The sequence below is a fragment of the Gymnoscopelus microlampas genome (assembly GCF_963454915.1).
Source record: "Gymnoscopelus microlampas genome assembly, chromosome: 13".
In the NCBI taxonomy this organism is placed as follows: domain Eukaryota; kingdom Metazoa; phylum Chordata; class Actinopteri; order Myctophiformes; family Myctophidae; genus Gymnoscopelus; species Gymnoscopelus microlampas.
In genome coordinates, this window is record NC_139950.1 from 19987187 (window position 1) to 20010652 (window position 23466).

The 23466-nt window shown below is 42.3% G+C and overlaps 3 protein-coding genes across 4 annotated transcripts; 2 read left to right on the forward strand and 1 right to left on the reverse strand.

Moving 5' to 3' along the window:
- fignl1 (fidgetin-like 1) lies at positions 1–3224 on the reverse strand. The gene is made up of 2 exons (XM_084076535.1): positions 3159–3224; positions 1–2300 (listed from the first exon to the last, which is right to left on the reverse strand). The coding sequence occupies exon 2, from the start codon at positions 2290–2292 to the stop codon at positions 334–336; it is 1959 nt and encodes a 652-aa protein (XP_083932661.1). The 5' UTR covers positions 2293–2300; positions 3159–3224; the 3' UTR covers positions 1–333.
- A 2746-nt stretch (positions 3225–5970) lies between these two features.
- Positions 5971–13678, forward strand: ttl (tubulin tyrosine ligase). Of its 2 annotated transcripts, XR_014602081.1 has the most exons (8): positions 5971–6657; positions 7338–7416; positions 7660–7892; positions 8311–8446; positions 8784–9053; positions 9722–9865; positions 10467–11982; positions 12026–13678. XR_014602081.1 is itself a non-coding variant. In XM_084076325.1 (7 exons), exons 1-7 carry the CDS (start codon positions 6489–6491, stop codon positions 10678–10680), a joined length of 1245 nt encoding a protein of 414 aa, XP_083932451.1. In that variant the 5' UTR covers positions 5971–6488; the 3' UTR covers positions 10681–13678. The 2 variants fall into 2 exon arrangements, 1 of the variants encoding a protein (XP_083932451.1); XM_084076325.1 differs by having other exon boundaries at positions 10467–13678.
- Positions 13679–14087: 409 nt separating this feature from the next.
- polr1b (RNA polymerase I subunit B) lies at positions 14088–23249 on the forward strand. Its single transcript, XM_084076327.1, has 15 exons — positions 14088–14333; positions 15307–15474; positions 15764–15910; positions 16003–16135; positions 16299–16435; positions 17089–17312; positions 17747–17918; positions 18324–18495; positions 18846–19127; positions 19372–19505; positions 20254–20424; positions 20547–20703; positions 20891–21087; positions 21170–21420; positions 22127–23249. The coding sequence occupies exons 1-15, from the start codon at positions 14157–14159 to the stop codon at positions 23007–23009; spliced, it is 3405 nt and encodes a 1134-aa protein (XP_083932453.1). The 5' UTR covers positions 14088–14156; the 3' UTR covers positions 23010–23249.
- The last annotated feature ends 217 nt before the right edge of the window (positions 23250–23466 follow it).

Below are 23466 nucleotides of genomic sequence, written 5' to 3' on the forward strand. Positions count from 1 at the left end.
TTCTTCAGCAATCTTATATTTTATTAGGAACAAATAATCTGGAAAACTCAACAACAAATGGAAAATAAAACATTCTTTGTCGAAACAAATATTATAGAGTGAAAACAGACCGAATCAAATGTATGACAAAATCCCAGCACAGTAATTGTCCTGATTAAACACAAAGCAATCATCAGACTATTTATAGGAAGCACTGTTCACCATCCAGAGGAAGCGGGATTGAAATCATGGTCTGGAGTGAGGACTGCAGCAGCTGACTGTGAAAAGTGGAAGTGCTCTGTTTAGGCCTTATGTGCCACGAGGCACGAAGTGGATAGGTAACAGGTGACCTGTTCACCGTCCACATCCAAAAGTCTTGTTCCACTCCTCATACACCTCCAGATCTTTGGATGAAACGCTGGGGCGTACAGTCTTCAGGGCTTCTTGGAAATCACAGTGGAGGATTGGCCGCACCTGATCGGGGGTGATGGTGGCAATGTCTTTGAGCTGGATGCTACGGATGGGCCCCAGCGCTGCCTCTCTGCACAGCTGGGTCATATCGGCCCCCGAAAAACCTTCTGTCCCCATGACCACGCTCTCCAATTCCTCTTCCCCGAGCTGGTTCTTCTCATGGGCCATGAGGTTGATTACTATCTGGCGTCTAGCAGCTGCTTCGGGCAGGGGGATGTACAGCCTTTTGGACAGGCGGCGACGGGCTGCCTCATCTATCTCGTGTGGCCGGTTGGTGGCGCCCACCACCAGGATCCGATCCTCCGCCGAGGTTGCCGCCCCGTCCAGCTGGACCAGGAACTCGGTCTTGATGCGCCGTGATGAGTCGTGCTCTCCGTCCGTCCGCTGGGACAGCAGGGAGTCAATCTCGTCGATGAAGATGACAGCGGGTTGGTGGAGGCGGGCGATGGCGAACAGGGCTCGCACCATCTTCTCTCCCTCGCCCACCCACTTAGACGTTAGCGACGAGGCGCTGATGCTGAAAAACGTGGCACCTGATTGACATGCAATGCACTTCCCTATGAGTGTTTTGCCAGTTCCAGGGGGCCCAAACAAGAGGATGCCCTTGGGTGGGCCGCGGAGGCCAGTGAAAATGTCGGGCCGTAGCATCGGCCAAACCACAATTTCCTTTATGGTAGCCTTGGCAAACTCCAAACCGGCTATGTCGTCCCAGACTACGGGAGCTCCATGGTCCATGATCTCACTCATGATGAGCTCGATTATCTTGGGCTCAAAGTTTTTCAGGCGCTCATCAATCACTTGTGCCTCTTGGTCAGCAATATCGCTGGCCCCGCCCTGTTCCTCTTCCTGTCGTGGCAGAGGTGACACAAATTTGGAGAAGGTCCCTCGGGGCCTGTTGGCACCCAGGGATTTCTTCATGGCCGCGGCCGCCAAAGCGGGGGCCTGACCTCTCTGGGGTTGGTGGGCATTTTTTTTATGCTGATCGACAATGAACTGCTCTCGGGCCGTTTTGAAACTGCCACCAGCCCGTGATTCAGGTCCCGCCTGAGCACAATGTGCGCCCCTGCCACTGACCCTTGCGCTGTCTCCATCTGAGCTGTAGAAATTCTTCCGCTTAGATGGGTTAGAGACGGGGAAGAAGTTGGCCTGCTGGTTGTAAGTGCCACAAGCGGGGCCCATGTTTCCCTGTGGAGTAGCTGAGGCCGTATGTCCAAATAAGGCATGTGTCTGTGGTTGGGGGCATGTGAATGAGCTGGCATTGCAAGAAATACCCTCAGTGACTCTTGGCCTCTCTGCAGAACCACCATGAGGCTTAGTAAAAATGCCACTGCCCTCTGCTTTGGGCAACAGGGGTCCTGTGGATTTGAATAATGGAGGCTCTGCCCTGCCTGGGGCAGAGGGAACAGACAGGGAGCTGCCTCTGCTCTCTTGTCCAACAGTTATGTTAACATCTGCTGGTGCCACTAGGGAGCCTCCTCCTCCCCTTGTCCCCGCCTGAATCATCTTTTGCACGCACGGCAGCTCCAGTACGTTCTCCATGGTCAGGGAGGACTCCCATTTGTCACTGTGGTTCCTCTGACTGCGGGCCAGGTGCAGGGCACTGTCCGCATAGTTGTTGAGACCTGTGCGGGCATCGTCCGAGTCCAGAACTGCTGCGTAGCGTTCCGAGTAGGTCCTGAGCAGACTGGCTGTGCCGGCCTGAGAGAGCTGGGAGTTTGCCCATGCATACTGAATGTCGAGGATGTGCAGTCGATAGGCGTCTGCCGTCTGTTCAGGTGTGCAGGTGCCAGATGAAATGTCAAAGGACCTCCTCTGCCACTCGTCCAGGTGTGCACCGCTCATACCTTGGCCTGGAAGGATAGAGGACAGGAGTCATTAAAAATACATGACCCACCAAGCAGCCAAAGCAGACGCCACAACCACAAAACACATTACCCACACAAAAAAAAAAGTTGAATTCCCCAACACTGGCTCTGGGGCACTGGGGGGGGGGGGGGTAAGGTTTTTGCAATCAGTGTCAATTGATTTCAGCTGGAATTTAGGCCAGCATAATAAAGTTTACATTACTTTACTATACAATGGGAGAGTACTAGCCTACAGTGGTGGAAAAGGTACTAACATTTCTTACTTAAGTAAAAGGATCAATACTGCAATGTAGAAATACACATACATGTCCGGTATTCAGAATTTACTTGGTAAAAAGTACAAAAGTATTGGCATCAAAATGTACTTAAAATACTAAATGTAGAAAGTACTCATTATGCAGAATGTCCCATTTCACAAGTTTTCAAATGTCTAAAATGTATACAAATCTTTTGAAACTAGCAGATCTACAAGCTCGAGCTTGTAGATCTGTTATTTTCAAATGGCCAAGATGTATTGCTGAAGTGGTTAATGTATGTTTTGTAACACTAATCAAAATTGTGAGTAACCAGTAACTAAGTAACCAGTGCATACGTTTTCAAAGTAGTGGAGTAAAAGTACAATATTTGCCTTTGATGTGCAGTGGAGTAGAAGTACTTGAGTAAATGTACTTCGTTACTTTACACTACTGCATATGTAAACATTGACGCTAAACCTGTACAGTACACAGCACACACACCAGTTACAAACTTGATTTAGCGCAATAAACAAAACAAAAAACGAATACATGAATATAATAGACCGTATAAATGACAGTTTTATGAAGGTTAAACAGTTATATATACCTGTTATGTTACTAGTCTCTCTGTGATGTCTAAGAGTATGAATGAAATAACTTCCCGCCAGCTGCTTCTGTGTGGACTGCGGAGTAATAGTGTTGCCAGGTCTTCTTATTACAAGCTACTTTGGGCTTGTTTTTCTGTAAAGTTGCTTGTAAATATTGGCTAGTTGCGGTTTGTTGGGCTTGTCTCTAAAGTTGAGTTGCTTTTTTTTGGGGCTTATTTGGGGGTTGTTTAAACCAGTGAACCTCAAACCTTTTCATGTCAAAGACCCCCAAATGAATGTATTTGTCTGCTGCGGACCCCCGTCTGAAAATATTTTATACCAGGGACCCCCATACAACATTCGTGCAATTAAAATGTTTCAGAGATATTCCACACTTTTCAAATTTTCTTCAAGATATAGCCAACGTATAGGTTTAGTGCTCATGTCACTTCTTTTGGGCCTGTTTTCATAGACCTGGTTGCTTGTTTCTCTCTCAAAACCTGGCAACACTACGGAGTAATGAGCCGCAGCCGCATTCGAATTCCCTCTTTACCACCTTGAGAAGTTGTGCTTCAAGTTTTCAACAAGTATGTACTATGTATGTGTCACGAAATTAAGTAAAATATGTATATATACATTTATAAATTCATGGTACGCCAAAATAAGAATGATTACCGGTTACTTTACGTAAGTAAAAGTTTTCGTGACTACTTGGCTCAAAAGTAATGGGACGGGATTTACCACACTCTGGGAGCGCTCTATTTAAATGCCAGGTTGGCCTGTGTGGGTGGTTTTATATACTTAATTGTTCAAAACATCAATACTGCAATGTAGAAATACTCTGTTACAAGTACAATTACTTGAGTAAAAGTACAGTAAGTATTTGTACAAAATGTACTTAAAGTACCAAAAGTAAAAAGTACTCATTATGCAGAATGTCCCATTTTCAGATTTTCAAAATGACGACTTCACCGATTTTCAACCTATCTTCATATAATTGGTCCTCACTAATACTCATGATAAAATGGTACCATTTATTTCTACTCAGTCTGTGTTTCAGAGGAGGGCTGTAAACAGTTCAGAGTCCCGTCTACCAGTGACATCATCAATGGGGAATCCAAGCTAATAGAAAATGCAGGCTTTCTATTCCTGGAAAGTTGCAATAAAATAAGCCATTGTTCTCGTGTTAATACAAATCTAAATAAAAAATGTGAAATCTTGTTGGGAAAAAAAATGATGATGTCACTGGTAGACGGTTTCTGGACTGTCCACAGCCCTCCTATGAGACACAGACCAAGTAGAAAAAATGGTACCATTTTATCATGAGTATTAGTGAGGAAGATGGGTTGAAAATCGTTTTAGTCGTCCTTTAAAGATATTTTGAAAATAGCAGACCTACAATTAAAAGCTTACAATGCATCCATGGCTACGCATTGTGAGCTTGTAGGTCGGCTAGCCTATTTTCAAATGGCCGAAATATATATAGGGTTGAAGTGGTTAATGTATGTTTTGTAATAATAATCAACATCTGTAAAGTAACTAGTAACTAAAGTTTTCAAAGAATTGTAGTGGAGTAAAAGTACAATATTTGTACTATTTGAGTAGAAGTAAAAGTACTGAAAATTGGAAATACTCCAGTAAAATTGTACTTAAGTACAGTAGCCTACTACTGCATGCGACTTTGTTAAATCACATACCCAGGGACACAATACATTACATGATGGCTTCAGCAGTGTGTGTGGACTGATATGTATTTGTTACTAGAGTAGTATTTGATGCCATCTTGTGGCCATCGTCCAGAATTAAAAAAAGAATACATCTGACCGCTTTGCTTTCTGGGATATGTAGTATTGTATGTGACACTTGAATGCATTTGAGATTTGACCGTAAAGTAGAGACAGTCAAATATTTGGATGGTTTTAGGATATGTAAATCATTTGAATATGCCTCCATAATTAAATAATATACATTTTTGGCAAAGATACATATAAACCAACTATCAAAAAGTGTCACTCAATGAATGGACTACATTGACCACAACTGCCACGATGAGCATGTTTATGGTGTCGACAGACTCAGAGGATGACAGCAGCTGCTCAGTGTTGCCATGTCCGCTTTGTATAAGCGACCTTTTTCTGTGAAGTTGCTTGAAAATATTTTCAAATATTTTCAGTTTTGCGGGTTGCGTTTTTTTTTGGCCTTGTTTCTTCTAAAGTGTAGTTGCTTTTTTGGGCTATCTTCCTAATAATGTTTTAAACCAGTGGTTGTCAAACATTTTCATCAAGGACCCCCACATAAATGCACAAATATTTTGTGCCAGGGACGCCCATACCAGATTTGTGTTAATATTCAAAATGTGTCACTTTCTTTTTTTTCTTTTTTAAGATTCTTTAGAAAATAGCTGGGACCCACCCCATTACCAGATTTGTGTTCGAATGTTAAAAAAAAATATTCAATTCTTCTTTATAGCTCTTCTTTTGGGCTTGTTTTCCAAGACCCGGCTGCTTATTGCTCTCACACAATCTGGCAATACTGCTGCTGCTGAGCTCAAGAGAATAAAGCAAGCCCCCAGAACCGCGGTATAACAGTGAAGCTGCCGTCGCCTGGTGGTCAAATCCGAGATTGCAGGACTTCCAAATTTACAACGCTACTGCGCGTGCGTCCACCGTCTCAAACGCTAGTGCGCCTGCTCTATTGGCTCCAATATTGGAACCAATCCAGAAAGTAGAGGTTCTGGGTGCTCCATGCGCATGTGAGCAACTTTCATTAAATTTAATTGGTGGGGTTGGTGCCGTCCGTCCTCCAGACAAATCATAACTCTATGGAATAAAGGCATACAGGGAAAATAGCTACGTGATTGCATTGCCACCATTGTTCACATGATCGGCTAGCTAGCGGATGCTACCTACTCTTTATGGTTTATTCAGTGGCATTTAAGCTTAGACACCGAGAGCCGAGGGGGTTTTCCTTTGCTTGTGGTCATTTTTTAACACGCTGGCATATTGGACATTCTATCCAAACAGGAGGACCAGCCCCCAACGCAGGCACACCCTAATCTGGGGGGACTAAAACTATGTCTGCAAAGCAACATGAAGTCATTAAGGCTGATTGAACTCGTATAGCTCTGAATTGGAGCCTCTGGGAAGCTCTTGTGTTCGTGGGGAACTGTTAGTGTTACTGGATATGACTGCCTCATCATCATCTTCATCATTATCATGCTACAGATACAGAAGATAACGTTCCTTGTCAGTCTGCCTGCTGCAGTGGCCACCAGACAGCCTCGCAACTAAAGAACAAAGCTGCCAGTTGATTTATTCACCAATCCAGTCTGTCAATAATATCGTGGCATTATGAATGCTCCCACCTATACCTTTGTCTCTCGCGACGAGAACAGCACCGTCTATGCAGAAGTTGCCAAAATACTTCTCTCCACTGGACACTGGAAGAGGCTGAAAAGAGACAATCCGAGATTCAATTTGATGCTGGGCGAACGGAACAGATTACCATTTGGACGTCTGGGTAAATCATATTTTCTGATTTTATATACAGTGACTATAGCAGAAGCACTGATGACAGACAGCAGTGATATGCAAATTGCAAATGTTTTATATTCTGTCCCTGTCCCACCCAAGTTGGATCATAACTGTGACTGTGCAGAAATGGACTACAGCAGGGGTCTTCAACAGGGGGTCCGGGATCCCTAGGGGGTCCTCAGAGTTACTACAGGGGGGCCACCAACTCTTTGTGATTGATTTTATTTTTTACATTATCCACTTGAACCCTAGCATCCCTTTTCTGAGGAGAGCTTTAGCCAAAAATAGCAGATCTACAAGCTCACAACGCCTTGCAGTGCGCGGCATTGAGCTTGTAGATTGCCTATTTTTGGCAAAGAGGTATTGCTGTTGAGGGGAAAAAAAGTTGAATCTGAAAAACTAATTTATGTACGGGGTCCCTGCTTCATCTCTCTCTCTCAGCTAGGGGGTCCTTGGCCTGAAAAACGTTGTAGACCTCTGGACTACAGTGTGGGTGACCCCTTTTAAACAATTCTCTTTCCTCAGCATCCTGGGGGGGGATGTTAAATCCCTGCCAGTGACCACAGCTGAAGTCTACTGTCTGTACTCAGTAGCCCCAGGCTTTGCATATGATCCAAGCCTTTGAATGCATGTTTAATTTAATATATAAACTTTGTTCTCTTGCAGGTCATGAACCAGGGCTGGTGCAACTGGTGAATTACTACAGAGGAGCAGACAAGCTTTGCAGAAAGGCATCGCTAGTTAAGTATGTCTCTAAGCTCAAAATGTGGCCAAAATGCTCAGCACTCATCTGGTTAATAACCACATTAACCCTCCCTATTTTGGGCATGTATTCAAAATAAAATAGCAGGTTGTGCTGCGATGTGAGCTTTCTTGGAAGTAGAATCTATGCCTTAAGTGGTTAATGCATGCTATTGGTGTCTGTTTTTTGTGTGTTTGTAAATTATTCAACATTGGTCGAGTAATTTCCATCCATGACGTCACACAGGCTAATAAAGACGAGCCCAGAGCTGTCTGACTCCTCCAGCTGGTTCCCAGAGTCCTACATCATCTATCCCACAAACCTCAACACCCCAGTGGCTCCAGCTGCAAATGGCTTAAGCCACCTGAAGAGCAACCCCAAGACAGATGAACGGGAGGTTTTCCTAGCATCCTACCACTCCAAAAGAGAAGGCGAGGAGGGGACAGTGTGGATAGCAAAGTCATCTGCTGGAGCTAAAGGTTAGACCACCTACCTAATTACGTACAGTTGGAGATTTTGTGTTTCCGAGTTAAACTGTGGAGAAGAGTTCAAATTCAGAACTGGTTTTGGATCTTACAGCAAAAACAAAGCTATTGATAGCTATTTATTAACTGAAACAAGTTAAAATGTATGTAGTTAGTAGCAACAGCACCATCATCAATGTTATTACATTGAGTTGATATACATGATGAGATACATAATATTGTGCTCTCTTTTTAAAACGTTGAAGGACCAAAATATATATTATTTTTGTGAGGGTCTGTGGGTTCCTCTTTGGGCTGCATTAATTTACTACTTAGTTTTTAAAGGTTGTACTTTAACTTGATGATTTTGTGGTTGCATTCTAAACTTTGTTCGGGAGAGGCTTAAAATATGGCTTTGCTTTCATTGTTCCAGGTGCTGGAATTTTTATATCCCATGATGCAAATGAGCTGCTGGAGTACATTGATAATCAAGGACAGGTTCATGTTATTCAGAAGTATCTAGAAAAACCTCTTCTTCTGGAGCCTGGCCATCGGAAGTTTGACATCAGGCGAGTCTTACCAGCTTATATGCATAATGCAAATCATCACAGTGTATTTGTTGGGCTCAATTGGTAATGAACTAACTAATGAACTCCATGGTATGATCCATGGTATGAATTCACAGTATTGTAAGGTGCTTTGCTTATAAACCAAAGCATACACATCGTTAATTATTGCAGAACTATATTAATAATAATTTATTTACCATAGGGTTTATGCACAGTAATGTACATTGTGTTATTTTAACTCTGAGAGTGTTCAAATGGAACCGCAAGGGTCCATTCGGTTCCATTCTTTCAAAGTTAAATTAACAATAAGGATATTATACTGCACGTTTTTCTTTAGGAGCTGGGTGCTGGTGGATCATCAGTATAACATCTACTTGTATCGGGAGGGTGTTCTGCGAACCTCATCAGAACCCTACAACAGCTCCGACTTGCAGGACATGACAAGCCACCTGACCAACCACTGCATCCAGAAGGAGCACTCACAGAACTTTGGACGATATGAGGAGGGCAACGAGATGTTCTTCGATGAGTTCAGGCAGTATCTTCTGACCACCCACAATGTTGCCATGGAGACCTCCATCTTACCTCAAATCAAGCAGATCATTAAGTAGGTCCTTGTCTTTTTTCTCCTTTTAATTTTTTTAAAGATTCTTTTGGGGCTTTTCTGCTTTTATGTATAGTGTATAGTGGAGATGGACAGGAAACGGTGAGAGAGAGATATGGGAGGGAGATCAGCAAAGATCTTTGGGAACAGGAGGACTCGAACCCGCAATGCGATGTCAGGCTACGTTAGAGCCTAAGTGCGGGGACCATTAGGCCAGCGATCCGGGCCCTTTTCCCGCCTTTTTAATATTTTTTAAGTTGCCAATTTTGTGAAAACATGACTTGCCTCAGTCAGATGAAGTATTATAACCAGCATTGATTTATTTCTTAATCACAGTACTATTGCTTTACAGAAGTAGTGTTTACATTTGTGCGGCAGTACTTACGTTGGTGACATATATTAAAGTCACAGGCGGTAACAACGAGGCCTCACACAGAGAGTATTCAAGAATCAAAGTTTTATTTTTCACTCATACAGGTACAAGCAGCAAAATGTTGGTGCACAGGAAAATCTGGATTTTTACTGTGTATAAGTGGCGCAGTGGGACAGTGCAGCACCAAACAATATCATATGACATTGTTTGCCCTTCACGATGGTAACTGTATTGTCTAAACACAAAGACATTCTACAGTACATCCTGAACAATTGCAATGCTGTGTCTTCTCTCCCAGGAGCTGTCTGAGTTGCACCGAGCCAATGATTAGCACTAAGCACCTGTCCTACCAGAGCTTTCAGCTCTTTGGGTTTGACTTCATGGTGGACGCGAACTTCAAGGTGTGGCTGATTGAGATCAACGGAGCTCCAGCTTGTGCACAGTCAGTAACAGATCCATTTCATTGATCATTTCAGCTCTTTCCGTGCTGTGTTCCATTTTCTTTTTATTCCTTATAACAGCCTAACCCTTTCAATAAGTCACTACATGGGAATTATTTAGTAGTTACTGAATTGTGAAGTGACTCATCTATTTCTTCTACATTTGGAGTGAAGTTTTGTTTATGACTACCAATTATCTTGTTGATTACTTTTTTGATTAGGCTATTTAGAGGATTATATATATACGATGCATTGTCAGCTTGTAGATCTGCTATTTTCTGTATTTTTGAAAATCTTATTTATTTAAATGTGTATTAAATTGGTTAGGTCAATTAACTGTTGCACACATAGTTTTGTTATGACACAAACTAACGTCAAATTAATTATTTATCCTGCCTAGAAAGATTAGTTTGGTGTCCTGGACGGTATAGATTCTGTTCTTACAGTATAATAAAAGGTCTATTCTTGGCATTCTGATTTTTATAATGAACTAGAATATTCTTCACTGTGAATCTCATTCAGATAGATTTACCTGGGATATCTTTCATTTATTTTTTGAGATCCTTATGTTGTCTTTTTGACTCTTGTCCCTACCTCCTCCAGGAAACTGTATTCAGAACTGTGCCAAGGTATTGTGGACGTCGCCATCTCCAGTGTGTTCACCCTGAACAGTGGTAGTGACCCATCGTCCGCCTCCTCTTCCTCCTCCACGTCCTCCTATTCCTCCTCACCCTCCTTTTCCACAACTATCACCAACTCCTGCTCTTCGCCCAAGCTGAGAGGACCCCTTCACGTGGGCCCGTTTACCCGACTGTAAGCACACGACTATCCCCCTCCTCCCCTATTTCAGTAGCTCCTCACACTATGTTCCGTTTGCCATTCCTAAACTAGCACTCGGTCTAGCGTCTAAGCATCTTTGCTTGCCGAGCTTGAAGGGGAATGACTCGGCGTTGCTCTAAGTCACTTTTTAATTTCAAGGACTGTGATATGCATTAGGCCATGGAACAGAAATGCAGATTATGAAAGAGGAGGCAGATGATGATGCTTCAACCGGAAGATCGGCAAGGGTTTTAGGAGTTCCAGAATGAGGATAGATGCCCTTCCAATTTAGTGCTGCCCATTACCAAAGCTCCTCCAAATGGGTGGTTGATTATGTATGTTTGAAGATGGAGGGATGCTCTTAGTGCCTTACATCTCCACCCATGCTCCCTTAAAAAATGAAAGAAAAAAAAAGATGCAAACTGTCAATGTAGCTTGCTGCGTTACCCTGAGTGTGTGTTTTCTATTATGTATTTGTATTGCTAGTTTGGGGAGGTCTGTGTGCCTGTGCGTGGTTCTGGGATTGCAGATCAATCATCGTGATACACAAAGGCAAATATAAAAACACTAAAGCTCTATATACTTCGTCATACAACGAATAGCGAAAATAGCCGACCTACAAGATCACAACGCGCCGAGAGCTTGAAGATCTGCTATTTTTTAAATGTAAAAAAAAACTTTTTTTATTTACCCAAAATAGGGATGCCAGGGTTAATGTGGTTATGCATTTTCAATTGCAGTTTTCATTTTGGTCATGTGTTCTTACAAGACACTCATTACGACAGGTTCATGATTGTGTGCAGCTTGCAATTGGGCCTTTGGCTTCAATGCTGTATGCTACTGTACCTAGTTTCACTTATGGGATACCATCTTAAAAATGCTAAGTCATTTTAGGAAATGGGAAAGGATGAAATTGAAAAACTCCCAAGTATCTCAATCTGTGAAGTAAAATTGTAAATGTCTCATGGGATCTCATACACTATTAGCCTACATTATTCTTTTTTCAATAAAGAAACTAAATGCAAATATCTTTATAAAATTTGACAGACATGGATATACATTGACCTTTCATTTTGATGTTTGAAGAGACAGAGCATGTTGGTGGGAACGCATGTAGTACAGTAGTATCTTATGTCTTATGCATCATGATAAAGATAACCCCTAACATCCTTTGCCCCAAACATTATGTACCCAGATACTTTTTTTAAATGTTCATTGTTCTTGTTGAAAGTGGCTTGTTTTGTTTTTTTGCCATAAGTTATTGAAAGACCCCATTCAGTAAAAAAAAGAAAAGACATCAGTTGTTAAATATATAGTTTCGCATATACTCGAATTATAAGGAGTTGATCCAGGATGAAAAGAAAAATATATATATCAATTATGCTTTGTCAAAACTAGCACATCATTATAAGCATCGTTTGTTTTTATTGCTATCATGTGGTGTAATACTGAATCTGATTGACCCCTGTTAGCTACGTAATGTAGCTTGGGTTGCTGCACTAGGAGCACTGGTGTTCAAGGTTCTGTCAAACTTATAAAACCACAATTTTAAAGCTTGCAATTTTGAGTGCAGTCAATGCTCCTCAAAGGTTATAGTATGTTATCAAATTGATGCAACTCAATCATATTCCATCACTGCCTTCATTTTTATTTATTGCTAGTAATCTTAATTTAGTAATTTCTGAAAACAAACTGCTATTGGGCAATTTACCTGTTATGCCTTTTTCTTTAGAATTGCACACTGTGATTCAGGTTTTTGTTGTTTATTTCATGGGGTCTTTAAGATGTTATGATTATGTTTCTACTTGGTCTAGAAGATAATTGTGACCATTCAAACTACTGTGTCAAATCCAACTTGAATTGTTATAAGAACCATTGAGTATTTGTAAAAGGGTTATACATAGATTTCCTACAGTAGAGATTTAGTCTTTCCCTTACCTTGATGATGCCTGCATGCTGGGTTGTTAATCATTGGTATTATTTTTCACTGTGGAATTCAGCATGGACAATGACCTGTTGTGGCTTCAGGGTCTTGGCATCTTAGTTGTCATTCTTATAGGATGTAAGTCCTAGTACTGTATGTAGTGTTATTTAGCCTATGTCTGGCTTTCAGTTTGTGTGTCCCTTGTTTTCTTTTTTTTCTTTAAACAAAAACAGACTTTCTCAATTCATATGAGGTTGTGCTTCTGTTGTTTTGAGTCAATTAAGTTAAGGGACACTTGGAACATTTCTTTGTTTTTAATAATCCTGTTTGTGTTTACAATAATACTCTGAGGAATGAAGGACAAGCAAGGTAGAATGACAGGTATAGACCCGTTTTAATGTGTGCACGGTCAAGAAGTGATTCTAGTTTAGTAGTTTGACAGGAATAAGACTGTAAAAGCATGGAGCACTTATGTCCCTGAAATGATGATCGAATGTTTGGCTAGATGAAAACGTATTCAGAGAAGGTATATACAATGGGTTACAGAAAAGTTTGATTCTGCTAATGAATTGATAAAACAAGAAACAGATGATTTAAAAAACAAATCTAAATTGTGGGGATTTTTATTTCCATCAAAGAGAAGGGTGCCTTAGAGGGAATTGCCTAGATGTTAAAAACAAGCAATGGACCTCCTACATTTAAACGCACCTTCATTTGTTTCATTGATTGTAAGTGAGTAAATCTGCCTGTCGTCAGACCTTTTTGTCTTGTCTGTTAAATATAAATTCTTCAACATTACTTCCTCTTATTCAGTATTGATTTGCACATTTGATCATGGCAAGTTGTTTTACACTTATTTAAAATGGAATTTCTCCTCCTTACCAAAGATGTAATTCCTGCTGTTTTTCTTCAGAATTAAATTAATTTGCTCTTTTTAAAGAAATTTGTCAAGATGATCTACAAGCAAGTATCTGTAGTCAATGAAATGTGTTGTGTTTCTGTTAAATGTTTTATCAAAATCCCATATGAAAAGTCTGTTAATATGCTGTGTAGAATAAAAAATATCATCCAACATGGATCTCTCCGTATTTATACGTACATTGAATTTGTATTTTACATAACTTCATAAACAAAAAAGATAACTTCATATTTGAGGGTAGTCTACCATTGATTGAGTAGTAGATCAAACTATGCATTACATTAAATTAATCAATCAATCAGTCAACCAATCAATAGTCTCTCGAGACAAACTGCTGGCTCACGCAATTTTCAAATTGGAGGTATTAAAATGGCCTTAAAGTCCTTAAATTGTCACTTCACTGTCATCTGGGGACCCCTACAAAATCATGTGGGGACCCCCACAGGTTGAGAACCACTGCTCTCTAATGAACCATAGAATTGAACTCTGTCCCTTTAATGCCAGCGCCCAGTGGTGTCTTTCACTTCCTAGGCAGAGAGTGTTGTACTTCCTGTGTCTCCACTCCAGCACCATGCACATGTGGTAAACATGTACCGTGCATGAGCACCGTACCTCAGTACCTCTACGAAACATGGACTTTTCTAATAAATGGAGTAGTTTGCCGAAAGCTCCAAGTATCAAAGGATTAGCGAAAAAGGGATACGGAATCCCAAACGCGACGCAGCAGGCCGCTGTTCAGGATCTAACCAGGGCTCACATTGACTCATTTGACCAGGCTGTAACAGACGGACTGACTCGGACTGTGCTGGTAGGTCGCCGCGTTGCTGTTCTTCTCAACAACAGTGGTGTAAAGCATTGGACTGGTTCTCAAAGTGGGGTCCTTGAGGGAGTTCCAGGGGGTCCCTAGCTAAATGATGAATAGTTAGAAAACAAATGGACCCTTATGGGTCTGTAACTCTGAGAGTGTACACATTGAACCACATTTGGTTCCATTTGTACACTCTCAGAGTTAAATTAACATTGATTTTACAAGACAAATTGGGGTCCCAGAGATAGAAATGCCATTGAATGGGGGTCCGTCCGTAGCCTAATGCATGTCAAACTGGGTCCTTGAAATTAAAATGGTTGAGAATCACTGCTAGAACCGTAAAAATCATGTCATCATCTCTTATGGGGGTCCCTGGCATATTTTTTCAAATGGGGGTTCGCAGGCTAATAAGTGTCAATTTGGGGGTCCCTAACATGAAAAAGTTTGAGAACCACTGGTGTAAAGTAACTAAGTTTGGCTAATTTGTCAGCTGTTATAGCAATGCCAGAGCAAGCGACGCGTACCGTCGTACATTGGAGTATTTATTAAAGTCACACTCTGTAGGGCTTTATGCGTGGTGCTGTGGCGACACCATGTGGCGACAGACAGGTGTGCCGTTCGCAAACGTTTTAAGTCAAGTGTAACGTTAAATTCTATCAACTAACTAATTTAATACCATGCAACTGTCAGCATAATGTCTCTTATATTAATGTAGTGTTGTGGGGTAGCTAGTCTTTCTCTTTAAGTCACAGGCGTGTCTCTGAGTCTGCACATTATGTAACAACCCATAACATAACTCCGTTTTCCCTCCCTGCTGGAACAACCTCTTAGCCAATAACCCACTATGGTGGAAACCTAACGCATAACATGAACAGATACCCGGCATTACAATCATCTCAGTTTGATGTATTCTGTTTATAGCCATCTATTTGAAGCTTTCTCTGCCTTATCTGTTGTGCCATCACTTTTCCAGGCAATTCCGCCTTTGGAGTTCTCTTTCAGAAATGATCGCATCAGCCTTGCTTTCGTTGAGGCCACCATCCACAAACCAGTGGTCGTCAAGGGGGGCGTCTGCAAGGAGCTGCGGGTGTTCCCGGCAGAGTGTAGGGGAAGAAGATCTTCATACAAAGGGAAAATTGTGGTTAGTTTGAGATTCATATACAACTGTGAATTCTGTTACCATTATTACTGCCCAATTTAAATGGATGATTTGGATTGTTTTAAAAGTAGTGATTGTCCAGTATATCTCTGGATCTGGAACTGTGTCTGGACACTTGACGTAGTGTGCTATATAACAACTGCTAGCTAAATTGTGTGCTTCTTTTTTACCATGCACATTGCTGTTCAAGGAGTGATACGTGTATGAGAGTCTTCTTGGGCATGGTAACATAGATTAGTATTTTCATATCTAGTGTTCTGTTTCTCCTCAGGCAGATGTCACCTGGTCTGTCAATGGTGTTCCCAGAGGCGTCATCAAACAGTCTCTGGGACAGGTACCCATCATGGTGAAGTCCAAGTTGTGTAATCTACATGGCATGTCCCCCAAAGAGCTCATTAAACACCATGAAGAGGCGGAAGTAAGAGCTGCATTACTAGAAATTACAGTAACTCACCTGTATCGGTTTTATGCACTTGGTTTAATTTTCAACTTTCCCTGGCACAACAATAGGAAATGGGTGGTTATTTTATTGTGAACGGAAATGAGAAGGTTATCCGTATGCTGATCATGCCAAGGAGGAACTATCCTATTGCAATGTCAAGACCGAAATGGAAGAACAGAGGTCAGGGGTACACTCAATATGGTAAGTCGGGACAGCTAGGAAGGATACTGTGAGTAATGAGCATTTCTGTGTACAAACCTAGGTTAACTAATAGAAATTAAAGTGCCAGTGAGTTAAGTCTCACTCCAACTCTGTGCCTCAACTCTGGGGACTCTCAAACATAAGTGATTTGCTTTGTTCTTAGGCATCTCCATGCGATGTGTGAAGGAGGAGCATACTGCTAACAACATGAACCTACATTACCTGGAAAACGGGACAGTGATGCTGAACTTCATATACCACAAAGAGCTCTTCTTCCTTCCCCTGGGATTTGCACTCAAGGTAATTTAGATCAAGGTGGAGAATTTATTTATGAACTGTGCATGTGCCATTTAAAGACAATGTAAGGCCTATGCCATTTTTGCCATTTGTGCTTAATACATGCAGTCATCTTATCCCCATTTGAAATGCACACAATTAAAACCCCTATTTAATTAAAATATCTATGGTAATTTTGTGTAATTTTTAATTATGTTTTTTAGGCAGTTTCGCTTTGTATTTAGACCTAAGTGTAGAGAGAAAGGAATCTTAGGGTAAGCAGCGGAAAGTATGAGAAGGCACTAACTTGTTCTAGACTACTAAAATCGGGTAAGTGCCTTGACCTGTGCCTCTAGAGGATAGAGGATTGAGTCAGATATGTCAATGATGTATGTCATCATCAGGTACATTTTGCAGCTATCCACAGTAGACAGAGATGGTACCATTCTTTAGTGAGGACCCACATGGATGAAAAACAGCAAAGTGTTCCTTTAAGTTTACTGCAGGACTGAAATCTGAGCTATTGCATGTGGTGGGCACACTTCCTGAGCAACTAGACTGCCTCTAGCTTTAGATGTTTTTTTAAATTATTGTTTTTAAGCATTTAAGTGTGACTAAACTATTTTAGATAAAACCGAAAGTGTGTTATGTCCATTAACAATGCTTCTTTCATTCAGGCCCTGGTGGACTTAACAGACTTCCAGATATACCAGGAGCTGATCAAAGGTCGCGAAGACAACTCCTTCTACAAGAGCTGTGTGTCAGAGATTCTGCGCATTGTCACGGAGCAGGCCTGTACCACCCGCAGCAATGTGCTCAGTTACCTAGGAGAGCGCTTCCGAGTCAAGATGAATCTGCCTGAGTGGTACACTCATGAGCAATGTGCCAACTTCCTGCTAGAGTAAGCTTTCAGCATGGTGCTTTTTTGGGTGGGGACTACTACTGCGAAAGTCATCAGTTTGACAAAAACATATCTTGGGCTTCGTTGCTTAGATCAGTGGTTCCCAAACCGTGTGCTGAGGCGGAGTGGTGTGTTGTTGTTTTTTTAATTTACTATATCAGTACTTTGTGCGTGCTCATTTCCTAGTACAGAGGCAATATATTTAACCACTTTGGCAGGCCTATTTTGTTATTATCTGCAAAATTATTATTATTAATGTTTTTAACAAAAACAGCTGATGTACAAGTTCACAATAATGAATCAAGGTAGATTGGCTATTTTTGCTATAAATACAGGTGTGCCCTGGGATTTTTACTTGCCCATTGGTGTGACTTGGTCACAACATTTTTGAAAACGTCTGGTTTAGATGCATTGCTGTGTTGTGTTTTCTTCAGTGAGTGCATCTGCATCCACCTCAAGTCAGATGTGGAGAAATTCTACCTGCTGTGTATGATGACCCGGAAGCTTTTCACCTTTGCCAAGCAGGAGTGCATGGAGGAGAACCCTGACAGTCTAATGTGTCAGGAAGTGCTCACTCCTGGCCAGTTCTACCTCATGTTCTTGAAGGCATGTATTGATTGTTGCAGTTGTCTCATATAATGGTAAAATGCATTTCTATAACTATATTCATCCATTCACACACCAATGGCAGAGGCAGGTAGGGGTAAAGTAAGGTTGCTCAAGGACACTTAAACATCAAGACAGGAGGAGCTGGGGATTAAACCGGGAACCCTCCAGTCCTCAAACAGTTGCTTTACATTCTGAGCCACCACTGCCTCTAATGCCCATCTCTAGTTGTCAGAATGCTAATTTCTGTGCTGGGTTTCCTTCGATAAAGAGTGTATTCTATTTTGCTCTCAATGTTGTTATATACAAAATATACAATGTCATTTTTATTGAATAATAAAATGTACAGGAAAAGACAGCATATATTTAGCGATTATGTTTTTAACATCTCTGATATGCTAACAGGAGAGAATGACTGCCTGGTTGGTGTCTATCAAGCTTTCAATGGACAAGAGGGCCAACAAGTTGACCGGAGGAGTGAACTCAGAGAATCTTCTCAAGATTTTCAACACGGGCACAGAGGTGTCCAAGCCTTTTGAATATCTCCTGGCCACTGGAAATCTCAGCTCCAAGACAGGTATGACCATCTACCTGTATCTGGTGTATTTAGTTCAGTGATCATAAACCAAGGTCATGTCTTTACTGTCAGCATCACAGCATGTACCAATGTGCCTCATAATGCATACAATTCTTTTTAATAGACATACCACTAGAAGAAAATTAAGATGATGTACAACAGGCAATCGCATGCCTCGCTACCTTTTCATGGCTCTTGGTAGAAATGTAACTGCATACATAACTATTAGGGAATGTTTCCTGGTGTAGACATTCCCTAATACTGGGACATTGGAATGTCTCCATGTTCAACATAGAATCATGCTGTTTTAGATAATCACGCTGCTATAACTCTTGTCCATCCTTCCTCAGGTCTGGGCATGCTCCAGGACACAGGCTTATGTGTGGTTGCCGACAAGCTCAACTTTGTCCGCTACCTCTCCCACTTCCGCTGTGTGCACAGAGGTGCAGCCTTTGCCAAGATGAGGACCACCACGGTGCGTAAACTGCTGCCTGAATCCTGGGGCTTCCTGTGTCCCGTCCACACCCCGGACGGAGAGCCTTGTGGCCTAATGAACCACATGACTGCCAGTTGTGAGATTGTGTCTCAGGCCTGGCCCACCACCACCTTGCCAGCCCTGCTCTGCTCCCTGGGTGAGTGTCTTTTGCCTGCTACAGGAAGTGCAGAGTTTTTTCTTCCTGTTTGTGTTTTAAATTGGCAGCCCCACCTGAAAATGTATTTTCTGTTCATTAAAGAGCTGAAAAGTCGAATACAGTTATCTAAGACTTATTTGAACAAAAAACAAACAAAAGAAAATCACTCACTGCACCTTTTTAAAGATTAAATTAAAGATATTAAATTAGCCGGTAACGTGTCTGTCTCACTCTTGTGACCAAGGTGTGACGCCTGTGGATGGTTCTCCCACTCAATCCTATTCTGACTGCTACCCCGTGGTCCTGGATGGAGCTGTGGTGGGCTGGATTGAGACTGAATTAGCTCCCATCCTGGTTGAGTCACTACGCACATTCAAGGTATAGCAAGTCACCATGTGTGTTTTATGATGGTATTTATAATTAGTCTTAAGGCTATTATGCACTGGCTGCGAATGGCACGCATCAAAACAGACCTCCCCATTATTGTCTGTGTACCTACACCACACTGTTGGCGGTGAATGTGCACGCCGCGTGTTGACGTCCCGCCTGGTGTTCTGATACGCCCACTGTTCTGTTTCTAGAAAATAATTTCTGTGCGTTCTCCAGTTGGTGCTATGGGTGGCACTTCACACGCGTCTATACTGCGTTGCACTGGCGGTGTGAACTGGCCTTTATGGCTATGTTCAGACTAGCAGCCCAAATCAGACTTGATAAAACCGATAGGCCAAAACATCTGAACGCTTAAAAAACACTCATTCTGGAAATACATTTTTGTGAATCGGATTTGAACCACATTGCTAGGTTGTTTTAAACGCGATTCAAATCTGATTTCTAAAGATACATCTCAGTCTGGACACGCCGAAAATAGCTGATCTACAAGCTCATAATGTGTCGCCTCTCTCGACACGTTGTGAGCTTGTAGATCATGCCTATATATCACGCCTATGTCTGAATGCACAAATCCGATCTGATCACTTGCAAATAACAGTGTGGGCAGTCAGCCTTAATGATAGTATTTGAGAAACAAATCAGATTTGCCTGCAGTCTGAACAAAGCCTTAATGACCGCCAGCGTGTAATGGAAAGATTGTATGCATGTTTCTTATTTATGTACCACTCTGCTGTAGGTGTTGAAAGAGAAGAAGATTCCTCCTTGGACTGAGATAGTGCTAGTTCCCAAAACGGGAAAGGCCAGCCTGTATCCTGCCCTGTACCTCTTCACAACACCTTGCCGAATGGTGCGGCCTGTTCGCAACCTAGCCCTTGGCAAAGAAGAGTTGATTGGCGTTTATGAACAGGTACGGAGGTAGTACTAACTACTAAGGTGCATGAAACCGCTTCCCAAAACCCACATCAGGCTGATCTTATTATTGTTTTTGTATTGCATGGTGGATGCTGATGTGGTAACTCTGCAATACAGCTTTACATGAATGTTGCCATCATGGAAGATGAGATTGAACCTGGAGTGAGCACACATCAGGAGCTGTTTCCCCACAGCATGCTGAGCGTGGTGGCCAGCTTCATCCCTTACTCGGACCACAACCAGAGTCCCAGGAACATGTACCAGTGTCAGATGGGTAAGGTTACGTTTTCTTTTTAAAACAACTAGACCAAGAGCAGTAGGCTCCGGAAAAGGTAATCCCCCAGACAATCAGGTTATGAATGATTGACATTGAAGGCCTATTACCTGTCTTCCTAACACACACACACACACACACACACACACACACACACACACACACACACGCACCTCTTTGTTTGCAGGTAAGCAGACCATGGGCTTCCCCCTCCACTCGTTCCAGGATCGCTCGGATAACAAACTCTACCGCCTTCAGACGCCCCAGAGCCCTCTGGTCAGGCCTTCCATGTACGACCACTACGATATGGACAATTACCCAATTGGAACCAATGCCATTGTGGCTGTCATCTCTTACACTGGCTACGACATGGAGGACGCTATGGTGAGATATTACACAACTAGGTTGAAGATGGTTAAGTGTTTTGGATGGAAGGGACTTTGTTAACGATATCTTATTTGGTTAGATTGTGAACAAGTCATCGTGGGAGAGGGGTTTTGCCCATGGCTCTGTCTATAAAACGGAGTTGGTGGACCTGGCTGACAAGGTGAAAGGAGATGAGAGCGTCGAGTTTGGTGCGAAACCGGATGATGCTAAGGTGAATGGCAAACTGGATGCTGATGGATTACCCCCGATCGGGGCTGTGATAAAGTATGGAGACCCCTTCTACAGTTACATCAACACCAATACTGGCCACAGCCATGTCATCCTCTATAAGTAAGTTAAAGTGCTGAATTGCCTGTCTATTTATTGCATCTGTTTTGTTAATTTCTTCCCAATTATTATCTCCATATATCGGTCCACACTTATGCTTTCTAAATAATTGTACCATTTCTGTATACACACGCTGTGTCTCAGAGCCAGGCTGTGAATGGCTTGAACATTTACCCTCTACTCTACCAATGACATCATCAGGGTGTATTTCTAACTAGATTTCGAGCTTGTCCAGGAAAATGAGCACACTGGCTATGCCTACTGTTTTGCCAACATTCCAGGAAGAGAACCTCTGTCATTTCCATTAGTTTGAAATCCCCACCAATGGCAATTATATGAGCCATCCACAGCCTGCATCTGAGACAGAGCGAGTAGCTTAAAATGGTACTATTCCTATAGTGAGCATTTGTGAGGACTGATTTATGAAGACAAGGTTGGATGAAGTGTTAAGTGTTCCTTTTAACTAATATTGTTTTGAAATCATGTCCTTTTGGGGCAGAAATATTTACTTTTAGGGGTGTTAATTGTAACCTTAAATTAATTATTTTAAATCTCTAACATATAAAGGAATGTGTGTTATTTTTGGACCAAAGACTTATCTTTCTGAATAGTACCATCATTTTTCATTTACTTTCACTTTCAAATGGTGGATGTCTCATATTGGAACAAAAGACAACAAATTACACATTCCCCCCTGTCTTGCTTTTAGGAACCAAGAGACATGTGTCGTTGACAACATAAAGATCTGCAGCAATGACGCAGGCTCCGGCCGTTTCAAGCGCGTCTGCATTACCGTTCGTGTGCCACGCAACCCCACCATCGGTGACAAGTTTGCCAGCCGCCACGGTCAAAAGGGCATTTTGAGCCGCTTGTGGCCCGCTGAGGATATGCCCTTCACAGAGAGTGGCATGACCCCTGACATCCTGTTCAACCCTCACGGGTTCCCCTCCCGCATGACCATTGGAATGCTGATTGAGAGTATGGCTGGAAAGTCCGCTGCCCTTCATGGCCTGAGCCATGATGCCACACCCTTCACCTTCTCAGAAGACAGCGTTGCGCTGGAACATTTTGGCACCATGCTGCAGGCAGCGGGCTACAATTTTTATGGCACAGAGCGGCTCTACAGCGGCCTGAGTGGCCTGGAGCTGGAGGCGGACATCTTCATCGGTGTCGTCTATTACCAGCGGCTGCGTCACATGGTCTCCGATAAGTTCCAGGTGAGGACCACAGGAGCTCGAGACAGAGTGACCAACCAGCCAGTGGGAGGGAGGAACATCCAGGGAGGCATCCGCTTTGGGGAGATGGAGCGAGATGCGTTGCTGGCTCACGGCACATCGTTCCTGCTTCATGACCGACTCTTCAACTGTTCGGATCGTTCGGTGGCCCAGGTGTGTGTGGACTGTGGCAGCCTGCTCTCTCCTCTGCTAGAGAAGCCGCCACCCTCGTGGTCGGCCACGTGCCACCGCAAGACTGTCTGCCGCCTTTGTGGAAAAAGCGACTCTATCGACACTGTGTCTGTGCCTTATGTCTTCCGCTACTTTGTAGCTGAGCTTTCAGCAATGAATATCAAAGTGAAATTAGAGGTCAAATGAATGTCCCAGGACAGTGAATGATTCCTGTATGCATCCCAGAATGTTCTATTATGGAAATATTTTCCATTTTATGTATGCAAAATGTTTTTCTATACCTAATTGTACTGTTAAAACTTCATTAGCAAGGCTAAACAAAGAACATGAAGCCATTTTGTAATAGAACAGGCAGGTGCCTGACATTTGCTTGTGCCTAAGATTGTTTAAAGCTGAAATCTGGGACTTAAATGAATAAAAGGATATTTGAACCAATCTGTGTGGCAGAGTATGTAGTATTTTATTTGTATTTTTTTACAAAAAATATGATAAAAAAAATAACAGTACCCAACAGTCTATGAATTGACACACACTCGATAACTTCACCAAGAAGGAAGACAGATTAGACAATGCATACCTAATTACCTATACATAAAAAGAAGGGGGGAGAAAAGCGTCTTTATTGTAGTTAGGCCATTGTAAC